Source organism: Macaca fascicularis, chromosome 13, assembly GCF_037993035.2.
Source record: "Macaca fascicularis isolate 582-1 chromosome 13, T2T-MFA8v1.1".
NCBI lineage: Eukaryota > Metazoa > Chordata > Mammalia > Primates > Cercopithecidae > Macaca > Macaca fascicularis.
The window spans coordinates 5,461,385-5,477,077 of NC_088387.1; the positions used below are offsets into that span (position 1 = coordinate 5,461,385).

Genomic DNA, 15,693 nt, shown 5'->3' on the forward strand with positions numbered 1-15,693 from the left:
GTTCTTTTAAAAAAAAAACCACTGGCTCATGAAGCAGAGTGTTTCATTTCTTATTTCTATACGTTGTCTCCCCCACCCACCCGAGTGATCAGGGAACACAGATGTGACTCAGCTCACTTCCCCGGAGTCTCTCAAAACGTTCTGGACAGAGGCTGGTGAAATTGCCCCAGTCCTCACTGCCTGGATGAGTTCTTGGACAAACACGCATGGTCTGTCCATCTGCATCAGCACTGAGCAGAAAAGATACGGATGCACAGGCCAGCTCATGGTAGCAGTCCACGCACATCGTCCTGCTTGATGACACCGCTAAGAATTAATCCATTTGGGAGGAGGGCAACCAAATCCACCCAGGGCGGAGTCCAGGACAGCAGGCAAGGGAAGGGAAATGGAGCTGAGCTACCAGGCTTGGGCGGGTAGCAGCAGCCTGGCAGAGCACACTGTGGTGGGGCGGGAGCCTGCACCGGTTGTGCGGGGGCTCTGCCCGTGTGCCCTGCATGGGAAGCAGTGCAGCCAGGGAACAGACACCTATACTTTCTAGAAGTCTTGACTTTCAGCTGTTTACCCCAGTGTGGAACGCAGAGAACCCACTGGACCAAGAGACCGCATCCCTGTCTCCTGGAACGGCAGAAGCAGTGGTAACAAAGTCCCTTTCTCTCCCACAGGCCCCTCTGCCTTCCCCATCGTCCTGCGACCTCACACAGCAGCTCCTGCCTCAGACCGTTCTCCAGAGCACACCCGCTCCCATGGCACAGGTGAGTCTGGGACCCAGGGCAGGGCAGCCGCTCTCAAGCCAGCAGCCCGCAGTGTGCTGTGCTGACGGTCTTGTATACTTGGGTACCAACCAAGGCCCTGACGTGGGGGAATGTCCCTCCTGATGTGCATGTGGCGTGTGTCCATCCCTGAGGTTCCCCCCACACCCACCCTCTCGTCTCCAAGTTCTTCTTTCCGGTGTCTGGGTTTTTCTTTTTTTAAATTTCAATAGTTCGGGGGGAACAGGTGGTGTTTGGTTATATGGATAAGTTCCTTAGGGGTGATTTCTGAGATTTTGTGTACCCGTCACCCGAGTAGTGTACACTGCACCCAATATGTAGTCCTTTATGCCTCACGCCCCTCACCCTTCCTCCCACCAGCCCCAAAGTCCAGTATTTCATTCTTACGCCTTTGTAGCCTCATAGTTTAGCTCCCACTTAGAAGTGAAAACATATGATATTTGGTTTTCCATTCCTGAGTTGCTTCACTTAGAAGAATGACCTCCAGCTCCATCCAAGTTGCTGCAAAAGTCCAGGGTTTGTTTTTTTAATTCTTTTAACAGTCTCTGTTCACCTCTTTGCCACTTTTCCACATTCCTCTTGTTCTTTACGACTCCAAATTGGCCATGGTATTTTAGAAAAGGTCTGAATTGGGCTGCATGTCACAGAAAGACTGAAAGGATCTAAAACCCGTGAGTCCAGCACTATAAATATCACATTTGTTTAAAAAAAGAAAGAAAAGAAAGGGATTACGGCTTTGCTGAGTAATTCCATCCTTGTTTCAACAACATTCGGTGAGTTACTATTTGGGTCAGTCAGTGAGCGAGGTGTTAGGGATGTAAAGATGTAAGTCAGCCCTTGCTTTTAGTGCTCAGAACTAAAGGGAGAGACAGGCATGTAAACAGAGACGCCGCCGTGGCAGGGCATGCGTTTTTATAGAACCACGAAGGAAATATTCTGCCCAGGGAAGTCTGACATGGCTTCCTGGAGGAGGTGACGCTCGAGTTGGCCTTGAAAGATGGTGCGGCAGGGGGACAGCAGGGATGTACTTCAGCAGGGAGTAATGAACACGGGGAGTGACAAACCGTGCCCAGGCCTGAGCTCTGACTTCACTTCCCTCATAGGAGACTTAGCTCTGCCCAGACCATGGCCACAGGCTAGAGCTGCGTCCCAGATGGCGGTTCAGCAGCAGGTGCCCCTCTCTGTCTTGGCACACATCTGTCACCACTGATGAAAACTATTTTGGAACATATGCCCTCTTAGCGGGGCTCTCTCATGCGTTCCTGGAGTAAGACACATGCTGAGGCGTGCTGCTTGCTAGAGTGAGGCTTGAGGAGTGGCTTCTGGAACCTACTCATTCAAACTGCCTATATTCACCCTCATTAGGCCAAAAAAAAAAAAGGCCTGAATAATGTTTTTCTCTTTACATGTCCAAGACACATTTGGTATGAAATCAGTAACTTTTTAATCCAAAGGGGGCATAACATGAAGATGCCTTTACTTCTGGGTCTTGCATTATAAAGAATGTCTGTGTTTATAAGACACAAGGGGGTGGTGCAGTCCCTTTTGGAATTCTGATTTTTCATCTATTGAACTTCTTAGTCTGCCATATGTACTATATTTAATCATAACTATATTATTTATTTATTTATTTATTTATTTTTGAGACGGAGTTTCGCTCTTGTCGCCCAGGCTGGAGTACAATGGCAGCGTCTTGGCTCACTGCAACCTCCGCCTCCTGGGTTCCAGCGATTCTCCTGCCTCAGCCTCCCAAGTAGCTGGGAATTACAGGAACGCGCCACCACGCCTGGCTAATTTTGTATTTTTTTGTAGAGACGGGGTTTCACCATGTTGGCCAGGCTGGTCTTGAATTCCTGACCTCAGGTGATCCGCCCACCTCGGCCTCCCAAAGTGCTGGGATGACAGGCGTGCGCCAGGGCACCCAGCCGGTAACTGTATTCTTTCAGACATCCCTGCGTAATACTGACTTTCCAAGCCACACAGTTCTTCCCATACCCACTGCGTGTGGAACAATGAGATTCTGGGGTTTTTCCTCTCACTCCCCTCACCCTTCAGGGAAAGGAGGGAAAAAATGAAATCCAAAATCTGAGGAGTGGTTATCTGGGTCACTGGTGGTTTTCCAAAAAGCCTCTTTCTTCATACTGTGGTTCTAAAATGTCTTTAAATTAGAGTAGATCTCTTTATCAAAAACATCACCATCAAGAAGGTAAGGAGGGCCCCGTGATGGGGTGTCTGGCAGGCCTTGAAAAAATCAGAATAACGTGAGAGGCAGCTACCACCTCCTAACGCAGCCCGTCGCCGCTCCCTTTCCAAGCCAGCTCGGCCCCCATGAGCCGCCTCCACTGCAGGTGGAAGGGGCAACCCTGAGTTTCCCAACTTTGTAGAACCCGCCAGAGAAGCTTTTGGGTTTCGTTAAATACTTGCAATCGCTCGTTTGCTTTCTCCATCGAATTCTCTCTCAAAATCCTCACAGAGTTGTCTAATTAGTCACAATCTGACTGGGATTTTTGTGAGTCTGGGATAGCGCAGGTATTTTTTTAAATTTATATATATATATATATATATTTTTTTTTTCACTCTATTGCCCAGGCTGGAGTGCAGTGGTGCAATCTTGGCTCACTGCAATCTCCGCATCCCGGGTTCAAGCGATTCTCCTACCTCAGCCTCCTGAGTAGCTGTGATTACAGGTGCCCACCACCACGCCTGGCTAATTTGTGTATTTTTTAGTAGAGATGGGGTTTCGCCATGTTGGCCAGGCTGGTCTCCAACTCCTGACCTCAGGTGATTCCGCCCACCTTGGACTCTCAAAATGCTGGGATTACTGGCGTGAGTCACCACCCCCGGCCCAGTGCAGGTATTTTTAAATGCATGGATAGCAACAGAACCTTCCTTTTAAAGGAAGTCTGAGGTCAAAGCTGCTCTGGTCAAGGTGGGAATGTCTTGTAGGCAAAACTCGTTGGCCGCGCTTAGCTCCTAAGACTTGGGATTTGCATGTTGGTGCTGCCACCATCTCGCTGTGTGACTTCCAGCAGGGTGCAGCCTCCTGCGGTGGCATGTGAAGAAGTGTAACACACATACCTCTACTTGCCTGGGGCAGCAGCTGGCACCTGAGGGTCTCTGCAAATGTCAGCACCTGCTATTCTTATTCTTGTTGGTTCTTTTTATTATGATTTCGCTGCCTCAGGAGCTATGCTTTCAGTTATTTCATCCTATCTGTTTCTCAACTCTCCTGGTCTCCTTGCTTCTCTGTGCCTGGGAGGTCAAAGGGCAGAGGAAAAGAGAGAGGCCCTGGGGGCATTTGCAAAAGACAGTGGGCAGGAAACAGACTAGGGAGACTGGTGGGCTAGAGATTGAGGGAGTGGAGGCTAAGTCATGGTGAAAAGGGAGAGAGAGTAAAACAAAATGAATCTAGCAAACTCATTTGCCTCAAGATACGGGAGTCACAGCCCCAGAGAGCCCAGAGCAGGGGCTATAGGCCCCTCCTACCATCCCTCCCAGTGTTTCCTGCAAGCAGAGGAGCCTGTGTTGAGAGAGACGGGACAGGAGGCAGAGACCACCTGCAAGTTTCGTAAGGCCAGCCTCCTTTCCCAGAAAGGATTAAGGGTCCAAAGGAAGGGGAGGCCCAAAACAATCACCCTGTCTTTACCTCAAGGTCACACTGGAGAGGGGGACCCTCGGGGTAAAGACCGGGGGATTGTTTTGTTCTTTTTTTGCACAGATTTCGGAGACGTGCATAGTAGCAAGTAAGCCTGGAGTGGGGAGGGTGAGGGGAATAAGTCCTTTATGATCCCAGGCTGGTTTGGAGAGAGCCAGGATCAGATTTAGGATCATGACCAGACCCAAAAATGCCTGTGACGCTGTCACATACAAACTGCTATGCCCTAAATGAGGGGGACAAGGGACTGTCTGATGCCCTGCTTTTGACATTCATCTCCAAAACCATTTGTTCATCTCGCCAAATTTGGAATATCAGTTTGTAAACATTGCTTACAAAATCCTGTCCCGATTCTATGGCCCTCCCAGACTGCAGGGCAGTAACTCAGGTCTGCAGATTCAGGCGGGCCTGCTGTCATAGCCAGCCTGAGACAGACTGGCACAGGGGCCCCGGGGATGTCCAGACCTCATCTGCAGCCCCTGTTCACTGCCCAGGACCCAGCCACGGGCTCCTTAGGGACGCTGGGAAAGATGGCTAAGGGACGGAAATGAAGTGTACAGACTGAGCAGCAGCAAGATCTGCCTGCAAGGCTGAAATAACTCTTTCATCTGGTTATGTTTTTCGGCTCCACCTTGAAGTTTTCGGCACAGTTCAGCATGTTCCAGACCATCAAAGACCAGCTAGAGCAGCGGACACGGATCCTGCAGGCCAATATCCGGTGGCAACAGGAAGAGCTCCACAAGATCCAGGAGCAGCTCTGCCTGGTCCAGGACTCCAACGTCCAGGTGATCCCCTTCCCAGACTGGCCTCTGTCCCTGCTGCCGCGTGGGGAGGGGTCAAGGAACAAAGGACAAGGAACAAATCCCGGTCCTCATCCCTGCCTCCAGCCCACACCCCTGATGTCGTCTTCCCTCGCCCCTCACTCTGGCAGGCCCATGTACTCGCTGCCTCCACCTGCATTTGCACTTGTGCACTTGGCGCTGGACCGCCCTGCATGGATGCCTGCCTCGGTCCTGGGTAGCACCTCCCTGCGCCTCTGTAACTTTGCTTTCCTAGCTCCCAGCCCAGGCTGCCATCAGGAGGAGATGGAAGCAGCTCTGCTGTTTCTCATCCAACGCAGGCATCCAGGGAGATGTGGGAGACGATGATATCCATATCACAGCCTACTGGAGACTGCAGAGGGAGCTGGGTGGCACCCCATTTGTGGTGTGCCAGCAGGGAGGCTCCGCAAGCCCCAGCAGCAGCAGCTCTCACTGTGACCCCCAGATACTAGAATTGTTTGGAGAGGTCTATGTTTTGGTTTTTGTTTTGTTTTGGAGGAAAATCTTTTTATATTGGATCTCTTTTAATAATATATAATGTTTTACTTATATTAGTCCAGGACTGTGTATCTTCAGAAGTGCCTGATTCTGACCCAGCCTTTGATTGTAAATGTAACTCTAGCTAACCTTGGCGTCCACCCTGAGAGCACTAAGCATTTGGAGACCCTTAGAAGGGACAGAAAGAAGCAGAAATAACATCTCTGCCGGAGCACTGTCCCTGTTGCTTCCCCCATCACCCATGTACGCAGACCCTCCCCTGGCCACACAGCTCTTGAAGTGCAGCCACACCTACCACAGGAGACAGGCGGGTTCTGTCGGGGCCCAGCGCGGTGAGCCAGGGCACGCTGAGATGAACACGCATTGGTGCAGGTGTCTGGGGGCTTAGGGAGATGCTCATTTGGCTGTCCTGCCTTGCTGAGGTCCCAGCAGCTCCACCTGGCCCTCAGGGGCACTCATGGTGGCTTTCTAGAGGCTCACTGTCCCTCCCCTTCCTGCCCCTGCACAGGCCTCTCAGAGGTGGCTGCCCACATTAAAGAAAAGAGCCCTGCCCTGGACAGGCCACCTCCCCGCCCGTTCCCCTCAAGACGTGGTGTGTGCGCCTTGAGCAGGCTTCACACAGACAGCCTGGGCCATGCCAGAGCCCTGCTGCTCCCCCGCCTCCTCGGTGCCCCCTTACATTGACCAGGAAAAGGCTCAGCCTTCTTGTGAAAAGAAATGGAGTCACCAAGCTGCCGTTCCACCTTTTACCAGAATAGGTAAAAAGTGGCTTTTTCCTTACGCCTTCCCAGCTGGAATATTTTTCTCACTGATCCAGGGCCTGACTGGGAGCCCAACGCTTGCCTGACTCCAATTACTTTAATGGAATTTTTACACTAACAGGAAGGGGGAAATCGAGCCAGAAACTGCTAAAATTGAGGTAGGCGTATGAACATCCCCCTCAGTGCCTGGAGTTTTTCTACTTCCTGCCTTTTCAACATTAAGGCTGAATTTTAAAATAACAGGCACCAAAGTTACTGCTTTCGCTCCTGTTATAACAAAGTATTTTTCCTCCTTGTGACCCATGCCTTTGGTTAACCCTAAAGTACCTATGCCAGAGTGCACCGAGGGATGTTCTGAGCGGCCGGCGTGGGAATCGCGCCCTCCGGTGCCTTCCTGCGCTGGGTTCATTCCTGAGGCCTTATCTTTGCAGTGGAATTTTCCAGAGATCATGGAAATCCACACAGATAGTCAAGACAGAGGACGTTTCCTCAAGGAGTCTGCCTTGTTTTTTTGTAAGACTTCAAGAAATATGTTCCAAAGTGTGATATTTGTTTTTTTTTTAAACTAAACTGTGCGATTCAAGCGTGAAGAATAAGCAACTACAAATGACTCCAGCCCACCCCCAAAAGTAGAGGGATAGATAACAATGACAAAACATAGATGATTTTTGAAACCTAATGATGATGCCAAGGTTTCATTATATCACTTGTCTATTTCGTATACTTCTCAAATGTACTGTAATGACAAGTATTTGTAGAAATAGCAGATAACACTAATGAAAAATCATCTGTGAGTGTAGGATTGGTTTGTTCTTGAAAACTAGAAGTTGTTGGTTTGTTTTCTCCCACAACTTTTCCCCACTTGGAGAACTTTTTTTTTTTTTTCCCCCACGTTTTCCATAAAGTTGACCTCAGAGCCCTTTTAAGATGCCATCCCCTTAAGCCATAAAATTCTACTTTATTGTTGATAAACAGATATTTTATCAACTTTATTGTTGATAATCCTTTCTGGGGAAGGAGGCTGGCCTTACAGAAGTATGGTGCACAGCAGCAAACCAGGAACCAGTCCCCCGCCCCCCCCCAGTGGCCTTTATCCCAACCTCAGTGGACTTGTGATGCTTTTACTTCATTGCTTCAAAACTTTCATCGAGGCTATATGTGCCTGTGATGCTTACTATTTTTTTTTTTTTTCAAAAAAACGTTGGGTTATGAGGAAGAAGTCCTGTAGGGCTGTTGGTGTTTGCACCTGGATGGGGTGATGAATGGGGCTACATGGAGGAGCTGTTGTGCTGAAAGGCCCATGCCCCCTCCAAGGCTGCCTCTTGCTCTTTTTGAGAGCATGTGCGCCCTCTGCTGGCTGCTCAAAGGAATACCTAGAAGGACACCTGTAGCAATGGCAAATGTGTTCCTCAACTGGTTCATCCATCCATCTATCCATCCTTCCTTCCATCCAGCCATCATCTACCCATCCTCCCATCCATCCTTCCTTCCATCCAGCCATCATCTATCCATCCTTCCCTCCAGCCACCATCCGTCCATCCTTCCATCCATCCATCCTTCCTTCCATCCAGCCACCATCTGTCCGTCCTTCCATCCTTCCTTCCATCCAGCCACCATCTGTCCATCCTTTCTTTCAGCCACGCTCCCTTCTATCCATCCTTCTGCCCACCCTTTCTTCCTTCAATCCATCTTTTAATCTATCCATCCATCTGACACCCTTTATTTACCAGGCATGTGGTTAAGCACTGTGAGGATACAGAAAGATAAACAGGACAGGGTTTCTACTGTCAGAGGATATGCATTGATGGGACAGAGCAGCACCCCTGTCTGTTACAGTCTGTTACATAAATAACACTAGCAGACATAGTTTGCCCTTCTCTGAGTGAAAGTGCTCTTCATATGTTTATTCATTCATACATGCATTTATTCCATTCATTCATTTATCAAACAGTTTTTATATGCCCAAAAAGGCAAAGGAGGAAAAAGTTCCTTTTTTCATTTTGAATGTTAGTATCTGACATTCATTCAGTACTTACTATGTCTCAGGTCATTTATATGCATTAACTTCATTTAGTCCTTAATAAGGTATGTGCTCTTAATGTCACTATTTTACTAATGAGGAAACTAAGGCTTTGAAAAGTTATTAAAATTGCCCAAGGCCATACTGCTAGTAAATGGCAGGGTGGGAATTTGAGCTAAGGTAGGTCTGCTTTAAGGTAAATTATACTGCCTGTCATCAGTAAAGGCTGAATTTATTCAAAATCTAATCAAAAGGTAAATTGTATCCTACCAGAAAAACGCATGGTAATTGGGTTTGACTACTAGGTTTTTGCTGAAGTGATGAAGTATATGTTCCCCTATGTGCTATAAACAAGTCTTGTTTTAATAGGGAGCTGGGAATGCATGAAACATGAATCCTCAAAATGTGTAAAATGATGGATACCCAGAAAATTCTTCTTAATTTCTAAAGTGACGAGGAGTCCTCATTTCAAAACTGCAGGCTTCTCTGTGGTGGGTGGGGCATGAGAGGAGTTTGGGGAGGTCCCGTGGGATGGAGAAAGATCAGAACCCAGCCCCAGCTCAGCCATCTGCCCATCTCGGGCCTCTGGTAAGTGGCTCGACCCCACCCATGAAGCAGACGTGTGAGCGAACTGATCCGTGAGTCTCCCCAGCACGTCTGCAGGGCGGGATCCTCGCCTGCCTCTCCAAACCTGCGCTGACACTCAGCAGATGTCAGCCTGTCGGTCCTGTACTGCATAGGAGGTGGGACCGCACTGAGTACAGGAATGGGGTGAAAAACATCAGAGGCTGGGAGCCAGACAGCCTTCCCCCTAAAGAACTGCAAGCTAAGGGCCTGATGGACTGGAACAGCACGTTGAGAATCATGACAGACACAATGCCATCTGATGTTTTTAATACCCAAGAGGTATTTTTGTTTAAAAAGCCAGTTTCAGGTCTTTCGTTAAATTATTATTAAAATTACAAAAGCTGTCTTTCTTAAAACTTTGGAGTCCACTGACAGATTCTGTTTTATTCATGAATGTACTAATTTGGTCTAAAAAGAGCAATGCTTTCACTAGATTTTTATTTATGTTCAATGAGTTGATAAGTTGATTGTGAATAATCAACATTATCTACCAAAGCTATTCATTTACACATTTAGTTTATCTGAATCTTTCAAACATTTTATGTAGCTAACAAGGCAGACTTACAAACCTAAGAAGTAAAATCTTTCTAAGCACCTAAACAACTGTTTTACTTTTATTTATTTATTCATTTTTTGAGACAGAGTCTCTCTCTGTCACCCAGGCTGGAGGCGCAATCTCGGCTCACTGCAACCTCCCCCTGCCAGGTTCAAGCGATTCTCCTGCCTCAGCCTCCTGAATAACTGGGATTACAGGCATGCACCCCCAGGCCCGGCTAATTTTTGTATTTTTAGTAGAGATGGGGTTTCACCATTGGCCAGGCTGGTCTCAAGCTCCTGGCCTCAAGTGATCTGCCCGCCTTGGCCTCCAAAAATGCTGTAATACAGGCGTGAGCCACAGCGCCTGGCGTAAACAACTGTTTTAAATCAAATACACCAAACTTATTTGAACTAAATCGGGATTCTCAATAACACCCCAAAGTCTCTTAAATCTTTCAAATTAAAACCGCCAAGCTAACATACCGTGGACTTTTAAATGTCTCTGAGACATTTTAGGTAACAAAACACAGAGATGATCATGATGATTATAAAACTTGAACATAGTATTAAAGTGCACGGACTTGATGTTATGCGATCATATCCATGCTTACTGGCCTGCCTGGGAATGTGGTCCCTTAATTAATGAGAGAGATCTGCCATCTCAGCTGAGAGCACTGGGTGGAAGATTCTCAACAGCAGCGTGGGTACAGACACTAGTCACTAGTCAGAGATTGAAGGGCAAATACAAAGCCTGGTCGTACTGCGGGGGCAATGCGGCCCAGGCCACAGGGGAGCCATCCCCTGCCCCTATTATCATGATGCAATGTTATCATTACTGCATCATGCATTCCACTCACCAGGTATCGCTCCCTTCTAGTAAGAAGCTGGTAAGCCAACCTAGACTCTAAACAAGTACATCACATTATTTAGAGAACATCTGGGTCTAAACAGCTTTCACACTGTTAGGCCTCAGTCACTTGCCTGTAACCTTCATGAAGGCAGAGAGTGTCTCCAGCCCCTGGCTCTGTGGCCAGTGCCTTGCACTGAGCTTGGGGCATCACAGGTGCTTCATGTTCACCAGTGGAGTAAATGAACTATTTCTAGGCAGCTCAGAGCAAGAAAGTTCTTACTGGGCACAGGGGATGCAAAGAAGGTGCACATTGGTGAGGTACCCATGACCCCTACTTCACCAGCATTTCTGTTCTCCCAGATGTTCCTGCAGCAGCCAGCTGTATCCCTGAGCTTCAGTAGCACCCAGCGACCCGAGGCTCAGCAGCAGCTACAGCAAAGGTCAGCCGCAGTGACTCAGCCCCAGCTCGGGACGGGCCCCCAACTTCCAGGGCAGATCTCCTCTGCCCAGGTCACAAGCCAGCACCTGCTCAGAGAATCAAGTGTGATATCAACCCAGGTAAATGTGCCCTTGCCAGCTTCACTCGTTGCCTCTAGAGCAGACACCCTCTTGCAGTTTGGGACATACTTGATTGCTGCAGCCTGCGTGAACTGAGGCCTGCTGCCCTGTTCCCTTATGGACTGCGGGTGGATTTGGGAGTGAGCCTTCTTCTCCTTCTTCTGTTAAAGTCACTTTGAAACCCCAAGTTGTATTGGCTTCCTTCTGTGTCTTATAAACGCCCACCTCAGTCCCTTGCTCTTGTGCTTAAAGATATCATTCAGCTGAAACGTTCCCCTTTGATGCTGACTTAGGGTTGGAGGCAGATATGGCCATCCCAGAGAGCCACTGGCAGCTGAATGTCCCAACACTCAACATCCACAGTCCTCGCCATCTACTCTGGTGTTAACCATTACCCATGTGAGCAGCCACTGCTGTTCACTGTCCCTTGTCCCAGGCACCCCCTGCTCCTCCAGGTGCCCCCTGCTCCTGCAGGCCCCTACTGCTCCCTCTAGGCCTCCCTGCTCCTCTAGGCCTCCCACTGCTCCCTCTAGGCCTCCCTGCTCCTCTAGGCCTCCCACTGCTCCCTCTAGGCCTCCCTGCTCCTCCAGGCGCCCCTTGATCCTCCAGGCATCCCCTGCTCCTCCAGGCCTCCCACTGCTCCCTCTAGGCCTCCCTGCTCCTCCGGGCTCCCACTGCTCCTCCAGGCCCCTACTGCTCCCTCTAGGCCTCCCTGCCCCTCCAGACCTCCCTGCTCCTCCAGGCCCCCCAGACTACTTGCCAAACCCTTGCAGCCATTTCCACCTATTCCAAGCCACCAGTGACCTTGCAGTTGGACGAAATTGCCAGCAGATAAATGGCACTCAAACTGAATGGAATTGAGAAGTCTGGAGCAGCGCTCCTGGAGGATAACAGATGGGAAGGCAGCCTTTCCCCCAGCCTCACATTCCCATGCCCTCGTGGCTTTGGTAAACGTCAGCTGAGCTCCTGAGTTCACCAAGACCCAGGGAACAGGGATGAGCAAGAGCTCTCCGGGCCTCAAGGAGCTTGCAGTTCAGTAGAGAATCTGGGAACTTAGATAACTGCAGCACAATACGGATAAGGACACATGTGGAAGTGTTTAGGACATCTTTCTTCAAATGTAAGGGTTTTGCTTGAAAATGCAGCCTTTTGATTTAAAAGGTCATCAGAAAAATAGGTGAGAAGAGCTAAGAAAATTTTGGAAAACAGAAAACTGAGGAAGGATTTATACTGTCTGATATTGGAAAATTTTGTAAAAACTTTAAGAATGAGAGCACTGTGTTATCAGATGAATGGACAATCAGTGAAACAGACAGAGAACCCAAAGCAGGTGCAGGCCCACTTCCTCACTCCTTTATTACTTCACTCAGCTCACTGCGTGCCAGGCACGAAATTCTGAGCACTGAGGGAAAGCAGTGAACAAAAAAGAAAAGAAAAAAAAGAATCTCTGTTCCAAGTGAGGAAAGAGACAAACATATGAAAATCAGAGTATGTCCAACGGTACAGGAATGCTGGTGAGGCCGGGAATGGGCTGGAGGTGTAAAGAGGTAGCCAGGTAAGGCCTCGTGAAGAAGATGATATTTGAGTCAAGACCTGAGGGGGTGAAAGAATGAGCCAGTCAATGTCAGGGGAAGAGCATTCCACAGGGCTGTCAGCTTGTGCAAAGGCCCAGGGCAGGAGTAGGCCTGGTGAGCTGCAGAAACAGCCAGGAGGACCACATGTCTGCAGTAGAATTTGAAGCAGAAAGTAGATCAGTTCGAGGCACATTTGCTACTTGCCTGCCTGGAGTCCGGCATTGTCCTAGGCCCAAGGGATTCAAATACAGTCCAACGGGGAAGACAGTCACAAGATCAAAGCAATTCAGTAGCTGGGAGGTTCTGATGTAGAGGAAAGGCAAGGGTAGGTAGAAGGAGGAGACACTGGGAGGTCTCCTGGAGAGATGGCCCCAGGGTTGCGTCCAAGTCTTACCTTTCTCATTGAAATGATGCTCCAGGGTCCAAAGCCAATGAGAAGCTCACAGCTAATGCAGAGCAGCGGCCGCTCTGGGAACAGCCTAGTGTCCCCGTTCAGCAGCGCCACAGCTGTGCTCCCGCCAAGTCTGAATCTGACCACACCTGCTTCCACCTCCCAGGATGCCAGCCAGTGCCAGCCCAGCCCAGACTTCAGCCATGATCGGCAGCTCAGGTACGAGACTGCCCTTGTTTGAAGGATAACCCAGCCATCATTTTACCCCATTCATTTCAGCTTTCTGCTTTAGACGGAGGCAGAGTTCAGACAGATTCTAAAGTGTCCACAGTTGATCTCAGCTAAGGAAGCAGAGGACAGGGCTTGGGGTCCTGAGGTCCAGGGGAAGTTACCCACTGCGTCCATCATCCTCTGAGAATGAAGCCAGGGGAGTGGGGATTAGGGTCAACCATAAAGGGTCCAGGCAGGCTGAGCAAGTGCTGCCACGACCAGTGGGTCTGTGGTTCAGGTGCTGATCAGTTTCCTATTTCCCCACCTCTGCTTAAAGGCTGTTGCTGAGCCAGCCCATCCAGCCCATGATGCCCGGGTCCTGTGACGCAAGGCAGCCCTCGGAGGTCAGCAGGACGGGACGGCAAGTCAAGTACGTGGACCCTGGCGGGAGGCAGGAGGCAAGCGCTGGCGGAATGGTTCCAGGCTGGCCAGCCTCACCCGCCTGGGCCAGCAGCACTCACATGAGCCTTGCACTAAAGGCAGGGTCTGAGTGTGCCCACAGCTGTGAAGGGGACACTGCCCCTCAGCTTTTCTTCTACCGTGTCCCATTTAAGCAGAAAAAAACTCCGTGCTCCATGCTTAGAGCAGCACTGAATGAAACAATTCACACCCTGCCGTTTGCCATCATCTTCCGACTTCCTTACAGGTCTGAAGCCCTCACCCCTGGAGACATCCCTGGAGGGTGTAGCGCCATCCCCCTTCCCAAGGACCCTCCCCTGGGCTCCAGCTGACATCGCCATCCCCCTTCCCAAGGACCCTCCCCCAGGCTCCAGCTGACATTCCGCAGGCACACTTGGTGCTTTGTGCTTCTGGCACTGTCCTTGGGCCCTTCCCTCCCAGACGAGCAGCCCCGGCTCTCCCTTCTCCACCCTCCTCTCCACTAGCACTCACAGGACCAGAGCAGCTTTACTCAGCTACTTAATTCCTGGGGACAACGGTTACTGGAGACACGGGGAGAATAGTTTAAAAGTTGCTGGAAAACAGTTTCTGGCCCTTGGGAATGAGGCCGAAATAGAGCTATCACACAGACATCCGCTTCATATTAACACTGGCTGACTTCGTGTCCAGAGCTCACCAGGACGGTGCTAGCCGATCAGGCCTGGGATGCCCTCATGTAGAGGGCTCGCAGGCACCCCCAGGCCCCTCTCCCTGGAAGTCCTTCTTCTGTGCCCTCCTTCAGCCAGCACTGAGAGGAACGGCAGATGGTTCCTGCCTTTCTGAGGGTCAGGGTCTGTATGTTCATTATTTCATTTCATCCCGACAAAATCCCTAGGGTGTAGGCACATGCTTGTTTTTTGTTTTTGTTTTTTTTAAACCAGTGAAGAGGCTGGGCTTTCAAGGGGTTAGATTACATTCTCGAAGGCCACACAGTGCAGATGGTGGGGCTGGAGGCCAGCTAACTCCAGGCCACAGGCCCCTTTGGCTCCCTGAATCTTCAAAGTCCACCTTGTTGGCCCTGTCTGGGATCTCCCCACACCTCAGGATAACTTTCTAGGCAGCCTCTGCCCCTGAGACTTTCTGACCCTCCCTTTGGTCACAGGACGGTAAGGAGGGACCTGCAGGTGGTGGGGAGCTGTCTGTAAAGTTCCGTTCATGTCTATCATTAGGCGGGGGGAAGTGGGCTGGTTTTGCTTTCGGATTTTACCTGTTCTTCCTAAATGATCTAAATAAGTGGAAATAGGCTGGGCGCAGTGGCTCATGCCTGTAATCCCAGCACTTTGGGAGGCCAAGGTGGGCGGATCACCTGAGGTCAGAAGTTCAAGACCAGTCTGGCCAACATGGTGAAACCCCATCTCTACTATAAATACAAAAATTCACCAGGCATGATGGCACGTGCCTGTAATCCCAGCTACTCAGGAGGCTGAGGCAGGAGAATCACTTGAACCAGGGAGGTGGAGGTTGCAGTGAGCCGAGATTGTGCCACTGCACTCTAGCCTGGGCAACAGAGCGAGACTGTCTCAAAAAAAAAAAAGAAGGAAAATGGAAGCAAAAATTCTTGTTACATCACTTTCCAGAGATGCTTAAAACACCCTGAACTAGGCAAGTATGGACAGTTTTTCCTCTGGGAACTCTAACTGCCATTTGTGGTCAAATCGATAATGTATACCTCCCCATCTCCCTGACTGTCTCTTCCAGACAGGACCTAACGGTCCACCCTCCAGGGCGTGTCAGGATCTGCCTCCCACACACACAGCTGCCTCCTCAGGGGAAGTCTGGAACCCCCACTGCCTGTCACAGATGACCCCAGGCAGCGAAATCACACCTCCAAAAACGTCACGCAAAGCAGACTTCTCTCCAGTCTCTTTAGACATTTGCTCCTGTCCGTAACCCCAGATTGTTCCTAAGTGGCCTTTCTCTGCT

At 49.8% G+C, this 15,693-nt stretch overlaps 1 protein-coding gene across 9 annotated transcripts in view; it reads left to right on the forward strand.

Annotated features, from left to right (window-relative positions):
- NPAS2 (neuronal PAS domain protein 2) overlaps positions 1 to 15,693 on the forward strand; it is a 175,995-nt gene that overhangs the window by 154,623 nt on the left and 5,679 nt on the right. For all 9 annotated transcript variants that reach the window (XM_045368487.2, XM_074011134.1, XM_074011135.1 and 6 more), the window contains 5 exons: positions 663 to 752; positions 5,064 to 5,210; positions 10,900 to 11,097; positions 13,091 to 13,281; positions 13,610 to 13,702. In XM_045368487.2, coding sequence (XP_045224422.1) covers positions 663 to 752; positions 5,064 to 5,210; positions 10,900 to 11,097; positions 13,091 to 13,281; positions 13,610 to 13,702 — 719 coding nt within the window. The remainder of the gene's footprint in view (positions 1 to 662; positions 753 to 5,063; positions 5,211 to 10,899; positions 11,098 to 13,090; positions 13,282 to 13,609; positions 13,703 to 15,693) is intronic.